This window comes from Humulus lupulus, chromosome 4, assembly GCF_963169125.1.
Source record: "Humulus lupulus chromosome 4, drHumLupu1.1, whole genome shotgun sequence".
Lineage (NCBI taxonomy): Eukaryota > Viridiplantae > Streptophyta > Magnoliopsida > Rosales > Cannabaceae > Humulus > Humulus lupulus.
Genome location: NC_084796.1, coordinates 65,865,384 through 65,884,869, shown reverse-complemented (window position 1 = coordinate 65,884,869; position 19,486 = coordinate 65,865,384). Strand labels below are relative to the sequence as shown.

At 41.2% G+C, this 19,486-nt stretch overlaps 1 protein-coding gene across 1 annotated transcript; it reads left to right on the top strand.

The window, feature by feature from the left end:
• Positions 1-944: 944 nt before the first annotated feature.
• On the top strand, positions 945-1,646 carry LOC133832253 (uncharacterized). The gene has a single exon (XM_062262623.1). It carries the CDS (start codon positions 945-947, stop codon positions 1,644-1,646), a length of 702 nt encoding a protein of 233 aa, XP_062118607.1.
• The last annotated feature ends 17,840 nt before the right edge of the window (positions 1,647-19,486 follow it).

Genomic DNA, 19,486 nt, shown 5'->3' with positions numbered 1-19,486 from the left:
AGGTATGGGTCAGTGTGTTGGAGCAAATTTTTGACTTTATCAAAGCTTCGGGAAGGGAGAAAGTGATATGAACAGTGTACATGCTGCGAAAGGATGCCCGCATCTAGGGGATGCATCGAAGAAAGGACATAATGTGGGCGAGATGGAATGGTTAGAGTTCCTGACTCTCTTCAATTCTAAATACTACAATAGGACCGTAATGGATCACAAAGTGGTAGAATTCTCCAATCTAAAGCAAGGGGCACTAAGCGTGCAAGATTATGTCCGAAATTTTGATTGGTTAGCAAGATTCGCCCCTAACCTAGTGAACACTGAGGCAAGCAAAGTCCAAAAATTCTGAAAGGTTTGAGAGGAGACATAGCACAGTTTGTGGATATCGGGAAGACGAGCCCGGAGACCTATGAGGAAGCCGTAGAATGGGCTATTTTCCAAGAACCCTTGATGGTTCAAGAGAAGAAGGAACTCTAGAGAGCCAAGGAACGAGTTTATACTTCCAATAACCGAGAGCAATTCCACGCCAACAGGAATGGGCCTGGTGGACGGTTCACTCCCAGGTTCAATTAGAACTTGGGGAGATCCAACAACTAGGGTAACTCAAGGTTCTAGAATGGGGGAAGCAACAAAAGGAAAACAAGACCCCCGAATAGAGGCTCAAACTTCAACAAGCAGGCTAGGTGAGACATTGAATTATGGCTGATGTGCAACATATGTAACCAACGTCATCAAGGCGAGTGCAAGTACAGAGCTTGTTATACGTGCGGTAAAAATGGACACTACTCTAGAGAATTCATGAATGTTATAGGTCAGAGGGGCGGGAATGGACAACATAAACAAATAGGTGCCCCACCACATGTATGCGCTCTTACCCAAGGCGACAAAGGAGCTGGACCATCGAGATGGTATCAGGTCAGATTCTTATCATTTGAACCTCAGCATATGCATTGATGGATACTAGTGCATCTCATTCTTTTATAGCTGATTCATTTGTTGAGAAAATAGATAGAATACTTGAGCCAATGTCTAATGTATGTGGGGTATCCTTACCTTCGGGAGAGGACTTGCTGATACGGTCATGGGCTAGAGTTGTACCAGTCTGGGTAGTATGTCGCGAACTCACAGTCGATCTGTTAGTTTTAGATCTACACGAGTGCGACATCATATTTGGGATGTACTGGTTGACCAAGTATGGGGTCATTGTGAATTGGAAACAAAGGAGAGTAGTCTTCAACTCGGCAGGAGAGGAACCCTTTCAAGGCACAACCAAAGAAAAGAAATACGCCATGATCTCCACAATGAAGGCAAGAAAAATGTTGGATGATGGTTGTATCGGGTATTTGGCTAGCATTGTGGACAAGGACAAGGAGACAGAGCTACAACTGGCCAACATACCAATAGTATGTAAATTTCCTGAGGTGTTTCCCGAGGACCTTCTTGGGATACCACCCGACCGAGAAGTCGTATTCGAGATAGAGTTTATTCCAAAAACAACGCCAATTTCAAAAGCTCTGTATCAGATGGCACCTGCAGAACTCGAGAAGCTACAGACACAACTTCAAGAGTTGTTGGATAAGAAGTTCATCAGACCAAGCCATACTCCGTGGGGAGCCTTGGTCTTATTTGTGAAAAAGAAGGATGGATCCATGTGAATGTGTATCGACTATCAAGAGTTGAATAAGGTGACAATCAAGCATCGATACCCGCTATCAAGAATCAACGACCTATTTGATCAACTTCAAGGAACATCATCAATTTCAAGATCGATCTCCGATCGGAATACCACTGGTTGAAGATAAAAGAGTCAGATTGTAACGTCCTGGTTGGCCTAGACCGTTACACTGTGTATTTAAATAGTGCTAGACTCGCTAAATGAGTCATTTTGTCATAAACGTGTAACTAAATGTGAACGACGGTTTATGGTTAAATTTTTTGGTAAAAAGGAATAACCATTTCATTAAAATATTTATGTTCATACATGGGATCCTAAAATAACGTTTAAAAGGTTAATTACACATCAAAAGTTACAACCAGCTAACCTAAGCGGAAAAATAGGGTTTGACCCTAGTTCCTCTGAGAAACCCCGGCTGTGATGATCAACCAACCGCATATGTACACGTCGCCACCGAAGCTCTCCAACTCATGGCTAGTCCAGCTTCCCTTTCCCCTTCCCTATACCATATAGCACTTGTGAGCCGAGGCTCAGCAAGAAAACTTAAACATGCTTAACAAGATATTACAAAATCATAAATAGCATGTCTAGTAGTATTAACCCTACTCATGCAGGCATTCTATTCAGATAAGTGACTACAGTGTCACACCGGGGCCCGTTGCCCTAAGTAACTGACTAATAAGTCATACTGGGGCCCAGTGCCCTAGGATATGGGACTACGGAGTCACCACAGAGCCCATTACCCTATCTCTATATAACCAGCCTTGGAGCTGGCCCAGCGTACCTGGTGCTTTAGTTTTCCAACGATCATTAGGTTGGACAAGTGTATGTCACACTTCTGATTAAGCCTAACCATATCGACCAACGCTCAGCGTGCTATTATCGCCTTTGACTTATAAGTTAATGCTTTTCAATCAGATAATGCAAATAAGCATACACCATTTAACAATTATCCAAATACAAAGCATTGAAGCGTGCTTAATCAAACAATCACATGCATAATTATAATCATGCACATTAGCAGAGGACCGAGCCCTAATCATAACTATATTTAACAATTGGGCCAAGCCCTAATCACATACATCACATATTGGGTACAGTTTTCTTACCTTTGGTCCAAGCGCAAGTAGGCAAGCACGACTCTCGAGAACGATCCTCTCCCAAGCCTTGGCGGTAACCTAGTCACAACCCATAAATAACGTTCTCATTACCATTCGATTCCATAAATGAACCCCAGGACTAATCCTGTGCTCTCGGGACCTCCAATTCCGCCACATGGGGTGGTGAAATTGTCCCCCGAGCCCCTAGGCCTATGCCTTAAAACTACGAAACCTAGGCACCTGAAAATGGCTTGGCACCGCGGCACAGCCTAACAAGCGTTGTTGCACCTAGCTAGAGCCTCTTACCCTGGACCACCTCAGCGCCGCAGCTCGAAAGAACAGCGTCGCGGCGCCCCTACGTGAACCCATAAAATATGGGGTTTTCCCACCATTTTCCTTCAAGCCTAAACTCACGAAATCCCTTCCAATAGTGAATAAAGGCCAAAAATTGACTCCCAAACTAGTCTAGCATACCTTAAAAAACACAATAACACCTCAACCTCAACCAATTCCCTCTTAAAACTCAAAATCACCACCTTGAGCCTCAAAGCTCAAGAACACTCAAAACCAGTGAAAAATTCAGTGAGTTAGAGGAAAAAACCATTACCTCAACTGGAATTCCACCTCATATTTGCACATAATCCAATCCTTGCCTCAAGAACATCAAGCCACTCCAAATCTCCACTTGGAGCCAAAGCACAAGAATAAGAAAGAGAGAGAGAGAGAGAGAGTAAGTGAGCTGAGAGTGTTTCTTTTGGTTCTACTAGGTTCTGAGTTGGTCGAGTATATCATTCCTCTAGCCAAGTAAATGACTAAAATATCCCTTTCCCATTAGCTTACTCTCTACCGCCCTCAAGGGAAAAGACGTCATTGCCACATTTCCTGCTAATCTCAATTAGCGCCTCATAATTCCTGTTACTTCCAATGTGACAGTCAGAATCCCGTGATCCGTAAGGGGAAAGACCAGGTAAGCTGTGCAATCCCACACCGCCTGGGGAAGGTCAAGTATGATGATTCTAAGACTGTGTAGGTATGGGACTACACAGTTGAAGAGGGCTTAAATGGATTGATGGGTACTACCTATATCAACAAGATGCATCTTCTTTTCGGTAGCCCATCACTTAAGAACTCCAAAGTTAAGCGTGCTTGGCCTGGAGTAATCTAGGGATGGGTGACCTCCTGGGAAGTTTTCCCAGGAAGTGTGCGAGTGAGGACAAAGCACGCTGGAAAGACTTGTGTTGGTTTGTAGGGCCAGTTGTCATTCCAGAAAGCAGCCATAGTGACGTGGGGCGTCACAAATGGTATCAGAGCCTTGACCCAGCTGGAAGTGTGGCCGACGGGGACGTCGGGCCCATAAGGGGGGGGGGGTGATTGTGACAGTCAGAATCTCGTGATCCGTAAGGGGAAAGACCGAGTAAGCTGTGCAATCCCACACCGCCTTGGGAAGGTCAAGTATGATGATTCTAAGACTGTGTAGGTATGGGACTACACAGTTGAAGATGGCTTAAATGGATTGATGGGTACTACCTATATCAACAAGATGCATCTTCTTTTCGGTAGCCCATCACTTGAGAACTCCAAAGTTAAGCATGATTGGCCTGGAGTAATCCAGGGATGGGTGACCTCCTGGGAAGTTTTCCCAGGAAGTGTGCGAGTGAGGACAAAGCACGCTGGAAAGACTTGTGTTGGTATGTAGGGCCAGTCGTCATTCCAGAAAGCAGCCATAGTGACGTGGGGCGTCACATCCAATATCCTCAAATAATCACTAAATAATTCCCTATTACCCGATAAATCGTGTTAGTGTACTAAATTACCAAAACACACCTAGGCTCACCCCGAGCTGGGTATTTGACCCGATTATGACTAAACCGCTAATTTGCTCCCTAGGATCGTATCGTGCCAAATAACCCAAATATATCCACATAATAATGTGATATCAATCATATAACATGCATATATATATATATATATTCAAATATTACATCAACGAGCCAAAATTACGAAAATACCATTCTAATAAGAAAATGGCCCACATGCATGTTTAATACACTTAAACATGCAAATACAGTCATATTATAATATAACTCACATAATTTATGTAATACATGCATATATTCACATAATAAATCAATTATTGCCCTCCTGGTCTCCTAATCAAGGTACTAAGCCTTATTAGGGAAATTTGGACATTACACAGATATTCCAAAGATGACTTTCCGAACGTGGTACGATCACTACGAATTCATAGTGATGTCCTTTGGACTCACCAATGCACCATCAAAGTTTATGAATCTTATGAATAGGATATTCAGTGAGTATCTAGATAAGTTCATCATCGTGTTCAAAGATGATATTCTTATTTACTCGCAAAGCGAGAAGAACACACAACTCACTTGGAACTAGTTATGCAAATGCTGAAATAGAAGAAGTTATATGCCAAGTTCTCGAAGTGTGAATTTTGGCTGGAGAAAGTGAGTTTCCTCGAACACATGGTATCGGGGAACAGGATTTCGGTGGACCCCACCAAGATCGAGGTCGTTAAACAGTGGAAACCACCAAAGAATGCACAAGAAGTTCAAAGTTTCTTGGGGCTAGCAGGGTATTATTGAAGATTCGTGGAAGGTTTTTCTAAAATAGCAGTGCCAATGACCTCTCTCACAGGAAAGAACATCAAGTTTGAATGGATCGATAAATGTGAGCAAAGCTTCTAAGAGCTGAAGATGAGGTTAACAACTGCTCCAGTACTTACAATCCCAAACGGCACCGAGGGCTATGCGATTTATAGCGATGCATCAGGATAAGGATTGGGGCGGTGTTGATGCAGCATGGCAAGGTGATAGCCTATGCTTCGTGACAATTAAAGAACTACAAAAGGAACTGCCCTACGCATGATTTGGAGTTTACAATGGTAGTTTTTGCGCTAAAAATCTGGAGGAATTATTTGTATGGGATTCACAGTGACATAATTCTTTACTCATAAGGAGTTGAATACGAGGCAGTGACGATGTATATAATTATTCAATGATTATGACTGCGACATCCTGTACCACCCGAGAAAAGCCAACAAGGTGGCAGATGCACCAAGTCAACAGCCAAGGGCCTACGTGCTGATGGTGAAAGAGATACCACAAGAGTTGCAAACCGACATCTACACTCTGGATTTGGAGATTGTGGTCGGCCAACTAGCAAACCTCTTTGTATAGGCAACCATCATGGAAGTTATTCAGGGAGGACAACTTGTTGATCCATGGCTACAAAGACTGATATATGAAGTGAGAAAAGATGTATGACCGGGGCTTCATATTTCAGAAGATGAGGTGTTAGGGTTTAAAGGTAGAATATGCATTCTGGATGACATTGAGATCAAGAAGCATATTCTCTACGAGGCACACAATGCCCCTTACGCTATGCATCTGGGCACAACGAAAATGTACCAAGATTGAAGACATATTTTTGGTGTCGGGAATGAAAAATGAGGTAGTAGAGTATGTAGCACACTGCCTGACTTGTCAGCAGACCAAGGCCGAGCATCAATGACCAGCGAGTTTATTACAACCATTGGAAATTCCAGAATGGAAATGGGAGATTATTACTATGGATTTCATCATTAGTCTACAAACCAATTCAAATGGGAACGACACGATTTGGGTTATTGTGGATAGGCTAACCAAGTTGGTTGTAATGCCCTGGATAACCAAGACTGTTACACTGTGTATTTTAAAATAGTGCAAGACTTGCTAATCAAGCCGTTTGAACAACAATGTGTTCCTAAAGTCAACTATCAGGTTAGGGTTAAAATATTTTGATCATAAATGGTTAATTTTCATTAAAACAGATGTTTGGTACATGGGATCCCAAAAACAGGGTATAAGTGATAATTTACAACTCTCAAAGTTTAATACAATCAAAATCCACTCTAATGGCAAAATACAAGTTTTAGGGCTCCGTCCCTACACTTTCCCTCAGCCATGGCGGACGAGCAGCTGACTATGTACACTTCGCCCCAAAGCTCTCCAACTCATGGTTGGTCCAGTTTCCATTTGCCTTTACCTGTACCACGTAGCACCCGTGAGCCAAGGCCCAACAAGAAAACCATAAACAGTAAGCACATATAACAACAGTAATATTCAATCAGTTCAGTCATTTAACAAAATTCAAGCACATAACTAAACAATAGTACACATCATCTCAAACACATATCGTAACCAATTACATAATTGCTCAGGATTGGCACACTTAGGTCGAGCCCTCATCTATTTAGCTGACCCCGGCTCGCTTAGGCCGAGCTGCGTTCAGTACGCTTATCATCAGCCCTAGCACTCTTAGGCCATTCATTCTCATATACATAACAATTTTATAATCACACAATATGCATATCCAATTATTGGGAACCTCAGTCCCATTCACAACCACAAGGGTACAGTCTTCTTACCTCAAATCCCGAGCAAAGAATACACTATGGCCCTGAGCATGATCCTTAATCCTGAGCCTTGGCGATAAACCTAGTCACAGTGTCAATGGGTAACCATCAATTTCTAATCCAAATAAATACTTAGGAAACAATAGCTAGCCTCCGAGACCTCGATTTCTACTAAACTGGGTAGTAGAAATCGTCCCGAGCACTTAGGTTTGAATTCTCGGGCCTCCCCGAGCCTTAAACCCCATTTTCCCTTAATTCTCCATTTAGGGCCACGACTTGCCCTTGAGAGTCGTAGCCTGCCCCTTGACAGAGGCTCAATCCTCCTTGATGGGGGACATGGGTCGCAACTTGCACTCCTCCGAGTCACGGCGCGCCTGGCGAATAGAGGCTCCCAGCCTCCAAAATTCATGCGGGTCGCGGTGCCTGAAGGACAAGGCCGCGACCCAAGCCCCTAAACCCAGAAAATCCTCCATTTTCTCACATTTCTCCTCAAGCCTAACCTCAATTCACATCCCAAACCAACAGTCAAACCTGGATTTAAGCCTAGAATTCCCATCCTTTTGGTCCAAACATTATATTTAGCTTATAATCAATTCTTACTCTTATTAAATGCTCAAATTCAACCAAAACCAGCTAACAACTAAGACTCATGCAAACTCAAATCTTAACATGGTTTCAGCAGAATTATAGAGAAACTAACTTAAATTCTTACTTGAATTGGTAGTATAAACTTCTCAAAAACTTTTGATTGTCCTTAGCCTTGCCTTCCCCTAGCTCAAACCAGCCCAAAACCTTGAATTTCCTTCTGTTTTTCCTTTGCTTCAATACACAAGGAGAGAGAGAGAGAGAGAGAGAGAGAGTTGTGATTTCTGAACACTTGGGGCGGTTTCTGGCTGAGTCTAGACTTACCCCTGGGTTAAACTCTTAACACAAAAAGACCAAATTACCCCTTGAATCATTTAGCCCTCTACTTTGTTCTAAGGGTTAAAATGATCATTCCGCCTCCATTTTCCCGCTAATTCCTCAAGTGTTCCTACTGTTAACCAATTAACCCTGTCATGTCTAATTAATTGCCAAATATTTATTCGTTACCCAATAAACCCCAAAATATTTTCTAAATTCCCAAAATAACCCCAGGCAACCCCGAGCTGGGTATTAAACCTCGCTGTGACTATTTCGTTAATTCGCTCACTAGGACCATCTCGAGCCATATACTGCAAATATATCCACATAATAATGTGGTCTCAACCATATATCACATAAAATCATATTTATGCCCTTAACAGGTCAAAATTACAAATATGCCCTTATAAGCTACAAAGGGCCCACATGCATATCTAATACTCATAAACATGCATATAATATATTCATATAATCATGCATGCCACAGTGTCACACATTTAACCAATTAAACATACATATATCCAATTATGCCCTCCCGGCACGCTAATCAAGGCACTAAGCCCTATTAGCAATTTTGGGTCGTTACATCAGTGCATTTCTTGCCAATCAAGATAACTTACTCAGCTGAAAAATTGGTAGATTTATACATAGCAAAAATTGTGCATCTGCATGGAGTACCTACGTCCATCGTATCTGATCGAGATGGACGCTTTACATCAACAATCTGGAAAAGAATGCAAATGGGACTAGCACTGCTTTCCACTCACAGACCAATGGTCAAAGTGAGCGAACAATTCGAACCTTGGAGGATATGCTAAGAGCTTATGTGTTGAACTTTCATGGTGCGTAGAATGTGAAATTTCAATTGATATAGTTTGCTTACAATAACAGCTACAATGATTCCATTAAGATGGCTCTGTACGAAGCACTGTACGACAAGAAGTGTCAATCACCGATTCATTGGCATGAGGCTGGTGAAAGAAAAAATTTGGGATCGAATGAAGTTGATAAGGTCATTGAGGATATTCGATAGATATGCTAGAGATTGCAGACCGACACAAGAGACCTCTAGTATTCGAGGTTGGAGACAAGGTACTACTGAAAATAGCTCCACTGCGAGGAGCAATGAGGTTTTTACAGAAGACGAAACTTAGACCAAGGTTCATTAGACCTTTTGAGATTTTGGAGAAAATCAGGGAAGTAGCGTATCGACTAGCTCTTCCACTAGCCTTATCTCTAGTCCACGACGTGTTTCACGTGTCATTGTTGAGAAAGTACGTGAACGATCTGACACATGTCCTCAGCTACGAACAGCTAAGCATGGACCCTCCTCAACTAACTTATGAAGAGAAGCTAGTAGTGATTCTGGACCGGATAGATAAAGTGTTGAGGAATAAGACGCTGCCTTTGGTCAAAGTGCAGTGGTGTAACCACGAAATTGAAAAAAAAATACTTGGGAGACATAAGCCAAGATGAAGGAGTGGTGCCCTCATCTGTTTTGAGTTTCAAGGAAGAAACTTCTATAAATTGTAGGTATTGTAATACCCCGCATTTCGGGCACCTACTAGTAACCAGTTCAGACCGATGAAAAATTATATGAATAATATTTTGATTAATAATATAGGCTTGAGATTCCATAATCATTTTGTTATGATAGCCATTAAGTGTGATGTGTGATTGTAGCCAAATTAGAAATTTCGGTCTCGGACAAACACGAAAACTCCAACTTGGTAAACTCTTGGATAAAATTATGTTAATAGAAAAAATAATATGGACATAAAATTTATTTGAAATTTATATTAAAGTCAAAAAGTTTGACTTTGTAAGAAAAAAATCTCTAGAAATGCATTTTTTTTTTAAAAAAATGCACATTTTAGCCAAAAATGAGATTTTGATTAATTAAATATTTTGAGTAACAAATATTGGAGTTTGATTACTTAAATTAAATAGAAAGGTATATTTAATTTAATTACCCTAGGTTAAAATTTCTATTAGGAAGTAAGAAAAAAATTACCACAATAGTAACTTTTTGGGAAAATTACCATTAGACTAAGATTAATTAGCTTAAGTTAGACTAATTAGGAAATTAATCAAGGGTAAGTGGGGTTAAAGGGGACGACAACTAGGGGAGGATTTTATGGTCATTTTACATGTTTTTAGAGTTGGTATAAATAGTAAAAAGTCAACCAAGTCTTCATTTTTCACACGAGTTTCTCTCTCAAGAATTCATTTTCTCTCAAAAATCTTCTTCCTTCTCTCTAGCCTGGTCGAGTACCCCATATGCTCTTCTCTGAAATTCTTTCATCAATTCTCACCTAAACACTCATATCTCAGATCTTTCTTCTAAACACATAGCCTTAGGTCACTTGAGTTTTGGTTTAAAGTTAAGGAAAAAGATAGGAAAAACTAGACTATCAAAGGTAAAAGTCTTAACTCTACATTGCCAAAGTTTGAGTTTTTTTCTCTTAGATAAATTTGCATCTTGGTGTAAATTGATTTGTGGTATTGTAGGGAGTATATAAATGTAGAGAAAAGGCTAATCAAAGGTTTGAAGAGCTAGAAGTCACCTAGATCAAAACCTAGGTCATCAAGAGGTATATGGTCACCTCCCATGAGTTTTTATTCAAAATTTTTGTTAATCTGTTGTGTTTAATTTGTTTGATATGTTTAAATTATATTTTGGGTCTATAATAAGGCTTATTCATTAGCTAATCATGCATGCATGGGTGTTTGGATATTGGTTAGAGTTGGAGTCCAATATCCCATTGGCAAAACTATGATTTTTTGGCTGATTTTTTGAATGAACCTTATGTTGTTATTGGTAAATTAACCTGTAAATTTTTAAAGAAAAAAAATGAAAAGGCTGAGAGTTATGAGTGTTCAAAGTTAGACAAGAATTTCTGCTCAAAATTGCTTCTGGGCAGCCAAATTTGAAAATTTGTTTCATTTAGTTTAAATAGTTAAAATAATCTAATTTTTAGTAGAAATAACATTTAGATATACTAGTAAGGGCATAATAAATTTCAGACCTAAATAACAAACCAAAAGGACTTTATGAACTTCCAAAGTTCACAAAAAACATTAGTTTTTCTCTAAGGCAATTTTGTTATAGGGTATTTGAAAATAGTTTTCACTAAGTAAAAATGATTAATTTTAAATAAAATTTTGCAAGGAGCTTCTTACAATAGCCCGAATTTGTAGATCATTGAAGCTATATTTTTTAACATATAAATTTCTAAACTAGGTAACCTACAACTTAGTTTTGCAAAGTTTTTAATTAAGAAAAATAATAGAAATTATTCTTAGTATTTAACTAAAGGAATGTGTTTTAGTTATAGTAATTATTAGTGTAGGTTTAACCCACTAAATAAATTAAGATTAAACTGGATATTAGAAAGTTAATATTTTATTGATTTGGTTTAAGAAAATTTAGAAATGGGTCCAAAACCCAAAATTTAGCTTAAATTTGAAATAATATTTTTAATCAACTTTTATTCCAATTCCTCTTAATTTACCAAAATCTAATCACAAGTATTTCTTAATTTTTTTTATTCAACTAAGTTACCAAAGTTTATATTTAAAGTTATTTTATTAGAAAATATGAGATTTGTTTGGTAAAAATCAAAGGAATGGTAAAATCGGTTTAGCTTGAAAGCTTCTGAAACTAAGTTTTTCTGGCTCGGATCGATAGTGAGAATAGAGTGGGAAATATTGTAAAAAGTTGACTTTTAAATAACTAGACTTATTAAGAGAAGTTTTGTCGAAAGTTTTAAATGCTGCTTAGAGGGCTAAACTAAGTAAGGGTGATAATACCCTTACTTAATAAACGGTAGTGACTAAAATGCCCCGATGGTTTATTATAGAGTCCCAGAATGTTTACTTAGTTAGCTAGATAGTTAGTAGTAGTTATAGTATTTTAGATTTCGTGGATTTTGATTCAAACTGGGACTTAGTTGGAAACTCATAGCAATAATTATAGATTTTATAAGTTTAACCTATAGTTTAGGAATATTAATTATAACATAAGGTTTGATTTTTATGGCTGGTCCTAGATATATTATTTATTATAACCTAAAGTTTAGATAGAGCCAATAAGAGCATGACACTTGTCATAAGCATGATTATTAATGAATTAAGTATTTTAAGGATAAACTAAAGAAATAGAAGCTTTAGTACCTACCAGAAACTATTAGGATCATATTATGACTCAGTCAAAGTAGTTATCCCATTCAAATTATGCTGAAAAAGTGCAATTACGTGTTTAAAATATTCACGTATGCCGATATATCGCAGCATGGGAGCCGATATATCGCCTAACAGAGGATACTGAAAATATGTTGGCGTTGCACGAACGTACGAACGAAGGCTCGGGACTAAGACAGAGCCGATATATCGCCATATAGGGGCGATATATCGCCGTTAGTGTGATTATTTTTTAAACTTTTATTTTTAAAATTTTAAAATAAGCCTTAACTACTTAGACCTACCTCTGAACGTTTTGACTGAGTCTTAAGCCTCTGATTGACGAATATTCAAATATTTTCAATTAATATTCATTATTTTTATTCAAATAAAAAAGGGGTTAGTTTCACTCCTTACCTCTATAAATAGGACCTAGTACCCACTCATTCCTCTCATTCTTCAAGCTGTGATCAGAGCCTCCAAGGTGCTAGTATTACCATAGAGTGACAAACACTGATAAAAATTGGAGACGTTTGTTGACCCTGATTTTGGCCAACTGACACGGAGTCGAATTTGCTTGATGTGGACAAACACGTTGGAAAGAATGTGATGACGAAATAATAAAGAACACAAGAGTTTATAGTGGTTCGGCCCCATAATCTGGTAATAACCTACGCCCACTTGAATTGTTATTGATATAGAATTCAAAGGAGTGATCAAAGAACTAGGGTTCAATGAGTTTCACCAACCTCTGAAGAACAAGACAATATATCAAATGATCAAAAAGCGAAAAAGAAGAAGAAGCTCCCTTTCCCTTGACCCCTCCTTCTCTATTTATAGGCTCAAGGAGGATTTACATTAATTTGTTATAGATATTATTTCCTAAATAATCGGATACTTAGGAAATCATGGGAGATAATTTCGGATACTATCATAACTGCATAAGATCTTTTCCGCATATAGCATGTGTACGACCAGGCTAGTCGTACGAAGAGATCGAACGTCGTGACACTTGATGTCTTCCCGGTCGATAGTCGAGCATGAATTCTGCCAGATGTTAGCCACGTGTACTAAATGTTTGCCATGTCATCCATGCTTGTTTTTTTGGATAACATTTGCCCCCCAAGTTTGTTTAGTGTGACCAGCAATAAAGAAACTTTAAGGAAACAACCATTCATATCCCCACGATGTTTGTCAGGATCACCGTGCGTTTTTGAAAATCGTGACATAATTATGTCTAATCAAGCCTTTTTAGTTTTCAAGAAACAAATTGACTGCTTATACACTTCCCCATGTTTCGAGAATTAAAAATAATGATTGCTACTTTTTGGCCATACCTCGGTCCCCATAAATACCTTCTTTTTCTCCTTTATAAAATTTTTTCTTACCATCTTTGTCAAGAACTTCAAGAACCTTGCCTTCAGAGTATAGAGCTTCGAAACCAGTCAGTCGCCTAGCCGAGGATCTCTCCGACTCGAAAATTTTCATTCTCTTCCGAATCTCCATCTTCACCCATGTAATCACTTTGCCTTTTTAAACTTTTCATTATACCATGCACGCTGTTTCTAGGTTCTGTAATTTCTGTGTTCCTGAATAGGGTTTTATGAGGATCTTTTTGTATAAACCTTCCATTGCCTGGTAAGAGGGCATCTTTATGCTTTGTATAGGTTAGGACTTAGTTTGATAGTAAGGATCATAGGCTTAGGGCGTAAGATCGACGTAAAAATTCAATCTTTAAGCTAGGTGAAAAAACTGGGTATTTTCCCGCCCTTTAGGAGTCGTAACAGTTCTCTTTCAGAAAATAGTTTATTTCCTCTTTGATCCATTTTTCAAATCATTAGTGCCGAACTTAGCGTAGGAGTAGGATGCTGCTGGTTATTTAGACACGAGCAACGTTATCCCAACCTTCCACACTACTTCGCAGACTGTGTCTTATCTCCTCCATTGTCTGTTTGTAGTTCATATGCAAGACCCTTGGGGGGGAGAAAGACCTATTGAAGATGACCTCTTGGCCCAACTACTTGAAGGCGAAGAGAACCCATCTACTTTGATACCAGAAATCCCTTTTTCTCGTCCTAGCTCAAACCGTCCTCCATTCCCCAATCAAAGAATGGCCTAAACAAAAACAAAGGCTCGAAAAAGGAAAGACCCTAACTCCTCAGGCCAGCCTTCTGCTGATACCCCCTCGATCAGTGGTTGAGGCGAATTAGCTCCAGAGACCAATGTTCAAAGGTGTGCCCGTCCTCGCTATGTTGACCAGCCAGCCGTTGCGTGGCACATTGTCCCTCAAAGTACAGTGACACTACGGATGATTGCCAACTATTTAAACAGATACAATCTGACGGGTGTGACCTTAGTTAAACCATCTATCGACCAGCAAGCCAACCTGCCAGGCGGGGCTTACAGCGCCTGGTCGAGGTTCCACATTGAGGCAGGTGCCACCCTGCCTTTTCACTCATTTTTTCAGGGGGTGGCTAATTACTTCGGAGTATCCCCCTTTCAAATCACCCCGAACGGATATAGAATGCTGGCTGCACTCTTTATCCTTTATAAGCTCAAAAAATGGCCAGTACCTTCCCCCCACGAGGTCAATTTTCTTTTTGACCTTAAGTCCAACCCCAACCAAGATGGTACGGGGTTTTTTCACTTCTGCCGCCAGGAATCCGGATGCACCTTTTTGTCCGACACCACCCATATCTCTAATGTGGGGAAGTATCACCATGAATACTTCCCCACTCTTGACCTTGTTGCGGACAACCTGGCCTTCACCCGAGGAGGTAAAAAATCTTACGCGAGTAGCTTCTTTACTTGATGCTTTTCTATCATAATATCTTGACATTCATTGTGTTCCAGGCCCCTGGTTACGTCCAGTCCCTACTCCAGGGATGGAGTCAAGGGCAACACTCTTAGCTAGCATGCCGAATGTTGATAAGAGTGTAAAAAACTTAGTCAACGAGGCTAACCTAAGGCTGGTCGGCCTTTGGGGCTCCCAATCTGCGACGAATGAACCCTCAGCGGGCGGTGTCCAAGCCGACGCGGAACCTGAGCAGGAACCCGAGCAGCAACCTCAGGCGCCTCCTCCTCGGAGGCGGTCAACTGGGGTTACGATCAGGGAACCTGTCGTCCCCCCCCCCCCCCCCCCCCCCCCCCCCCCCCGAGCGGAGAAACCTTCAGTCCCCAAGGGCAAGGGAAAACAAAAGGCTGTCGAGCCTACCGAACTTTCTGACAATTCGTCAGATGTAAATGGTACAATAATCTCGCTTTTAAATAATTTGCCAATTCCCTCTCATCTATTTGATGGGGACGGAAACTTTAGGAATGCTCCCTCTTTAAACTCAGATTTCTTCCAGGAACTAGGTAGTTCAGTAAATAATGCTACGACCAGTAGTTGTAGCCCTGGTACTTTACTTGTAATCCTTTTACTTTTATCCCTGTTCCCCTTATGAACATTTAATCTCACTGCTTGATTTGTTTCCCTTTGTGAAGGTATGGACTCTGAGGACGTCTTCGCTCATTACGAGGTTGCTGTTGCCTCTTCTGTCCCGAAGAAGGATAGCAAGAGGGCTCGAGGGGAAAGCAGCAAGACCCCCTCGAAGAAGGCTCGAACAGACGATGCTCCAGCCGCCGTCCCTTCCAAGGAGAACACGACACCTCCGCCCCCCACCGAGCAGTCGACCCCCACACCTGTGAATCCACAGCCCTCCTCTAGGTCTGCTGACAAGGAGGCATTGGACAACTTGCCCAAAGGCTCCCTGTCCAGCCTCGTGGTCGGGTCGGCTAGGGAGAGGATATATAAGCTCTCGAAGCACAGACGCAGCCAGGCCGCCATCAATGAAATTGCCTCAATGGAGGTCGACCAAATCATCAACAGAGGGTTGAATGAGATAGTCAGCGTAAGTCATCTTCTGCTACTTCATCACTTATGTCTGACTTATTTTCCTTACTTTATCTCATTCTTTGTCTTCAGGGGCTGCTGTCTTTAACTGCTAGCTGGTGCCGTGCTGGGGCGTTGGTTTCTTAAGGATAGAACTTCGACTCCAGGCTTGCCCAGGCTACGCAAGCACTTGAGGCTGACTAGGACAAGCTGCTCGAGGAGACCAAGGAGTTGTCCAAGCTGAATGAACAACTGTGTGAGGACCAAGCTGTTCTCACTAAGGAGCTTCAGGACAGCCAAGGGGCCTTGAAGAAAGCCAACGAGGATCGGCAGAAATGGAGGGAAAGTTCTGTACTTGTGACCCAAGAGTGTAAGCAGCTTAGACTCGATCTGACCACCAGCAAGGATGAGGCGAAGAAGCTCGAAGAGCGGGTACGGGAGCTCGAGGGGCGAGTGCAGGAGGTTGAGGAGGAAGGGGCCACCCTCCTCTGATTTTACGACTTCTGGAAGCACAACTGGGAGGCCAACTTCAACCTATCTTTCCGAGCGGTTGAAGAGAACTCTGATGGCGCAGTGCGCCACCCGGTTGGAGGCAGAGGAGAAGGCTAAGGCTAAGGCTCCTGCTGCTGATGCTGAAGCTGGTCCTCCTGTCGACCAGGGCACTCCCCCTAATCCTCAAGACCCTCTTGCTCAGTAAAAATTTTTCTTTTTTGTTTTTATGGCCCACGGGTCTGTTTGTAAAGACAATTTATTTTTAATGCTGCAAAGCAGCTTTTTTACTTATAACTGAACAATTACATCCGAGCAATACTGCTCGCGGAGTAAAAGATTACCTTATTGATATTATAATGTTTCTTTTATTATAATATCTGTTCGTATGACCGAACTTAGCATAGTACTTTGGTTTGATTTAACAAAACATAAATTTTGAAAAATACTCTAAGTACCGTAGCATGCTTTCACTTATTTTGTTCATGTGTTTACATACCCTTTGGTATGCTTTGCTATCGATGTACCTTATGTGCCCCCCAAGTGATCGAGGAGCTTTAGGTCCTTGGTCACTTGCCTTGACCACGACTTGTTCGAACATTACTGCTCGATAGTAAACATAACATTTATAAATACAATAAAACAACACACGTAATGAACAAATACTTGTAAAAATAAATTTACAAAGTTTGGCAAGAATGACTGGCTGCGCACAGTCCCTTATAATCTCGTATTAAAAAGGGACTAGTCATGTCTTTACGAGTGATCTTAAAAAGATCTTACACTTATAAGCGATTAGCCATACAACGTGGCTAACCCTTTTTCAAAACTTGTAAAAAGTAAAAATTAATACAAGCCAGTCCTTTAAGAAGGACTGTTCATTGATAATACTTGCACAGGTGTTCTCCATTCCAATAGCGTGGAACGAGATCTCCATTTAAGCGTGCAAGTTTGTAGGTGCCCGGATGAAGGACTTCTTCAATCTGGTAAGGTCCTTCCCAGTTTGGTCCAAGTACTCCAGTAGTGGGGTCGCAGGTATTTAAGAAAACTCGTCGTAGCACTAGATCTCTGATGTTGAATTTTCTTTCTTTTACTTTTGAGTTAAAATACCGGGCGACCTTTTGCTGGTGCGCAGCAACTCAGAGTTGGGCTCGTTCTCGTATTTCTTCAATTGAGTCTAGGGACTCCATCATTAGTTGGCTATTCTGGCTCTAGTCATATGTAATGCGTTGATGTGAGGGGGGATCTAATTCGACAGGTAACATAGATTCGTATCCGTATGCTAAGGAAAACGGGGTATGACCTGTCGCTGTTCGATGAGAAGTTCTATACGACCAGAGGACTTCAGGCAGCTATTCTGACCATGCTCCTTTAGCGTCTTCAAGCCTTTTCTTCAGGTCCTTTAGCGTTTTATTCATTGCTTCGACCTGCCCATTTTCTTGTGGATGTGTGACTGAAGAAAAGCTTTTAATAATCTCGTGCCTTTCGCAGAAGTCTGTGAATAAGTCACGGTCAAACTGGGTTCCGTTGTCTGAGACAATCTTTCGAGGCAAACCATATCGACAAACAATGTTCTTGATGACAAAGTCAAGAACTTTCTTGGTCGTTATGGTAGCGAGGGGTTCAGCTTCAACCCATTTGGTGAAGTAGTCGACTGTTACAACTGCATACTTCACTCCGCCTTTTCCTGTTGGCAGGGATCCAATTAAGTCTATACCCCATACTGCGAAAGGCCAAGGACTCTGCATCTGCTTTAACTCATTTGGAGCTGTGCGTGGGATTTTGGAAAATCTCTGACACTTATCGTACTTACGCACAAACTCCATTGAATCTTGTTCATAGTTGGCCAGAAATAACCCTGTCTTAGAATCTTTTTAGCCAAACTTTGCCCCCCAGCGTGATCCCCGCTAAAGCCTTCATGTACTTTCTTCATTAGCTCCTTAGCTTTCTCTGGTGTAATAGATCTGAGTAGTGGCATGGAATATCCCCTTCGGTATAGAACACCATCGACCAGTATATACCTAGCAGCCTGCCTTTGAAGAGTTCTGGCCTTGTTCCTGTCTGCTGGTAGTACACCATTTGTAAGATATTCCAAATAAGGCGCCATCCATGTATCTTCCATTCGGATTTCCATACTGGTTTCATTTGCTCGTATGCTTGGCTCGCTCAATCTTTCCACTGGCACAATATTCAAAGTGTCAGCATCTTTCGCGCTCGCGAGTTTGGCTAAGGCATCTGCGTTCAAATTCTGATCCCGGGGTATTTGCTGGAGGGTATACTTCGTGAACTGGGCTAACAAGTCTTTAGTTTTGTTCAAGTAGGCCACCATTTTTAGGCCTCACGCTTGATATTCCCCTAGAACTTGATTCACTACCAGCTGTGAATCATTGTAAATATTCAGCATCTTTATACTCATGTCATTTTCCATTCTTAATCCAGCGAGGAGTGCTTCGTATTCGGCTTCATTATTTGACATTGAGAAGTCGAACCTAATGGCGCAGTGAAATCGATGCCCTTCTGGCATTATCAAGATCACTCCTGCTCCCGCGTGAGATTCGTTGGACGACCCATCTGTGAATAACTTCCATGAAGGAGCTTCATCTTGAGGCTCAAGCACACTAGGATTTTCGCACTGCTCATTGTCTGGGAGTTCGGTGAACTCTGCAATAAGATCAGCCAAGACTTGTCCCTTTACTGCTGCTCGTGGTGAATATGTAATATCGAACTGCCCCAGCTCGACTGCCCATTTTAATAAACGCCCAGCCGCCTCTGGTTTTTGGAGGACTTGCCGAAGGGGCTGGTCAGTTAAGACTGTAATGGGATGGGCTTGGAAGTAAGGACATAGCTTCCTT

Coding starts and splice junctions, on each gene's coding strand:
- LOC133832253 (XM_062262623.1), top strand. CDS start 945: ATGGATACTAGTGCATCTCATTCTTTTATAGCTGATTCATTTGTTGAG.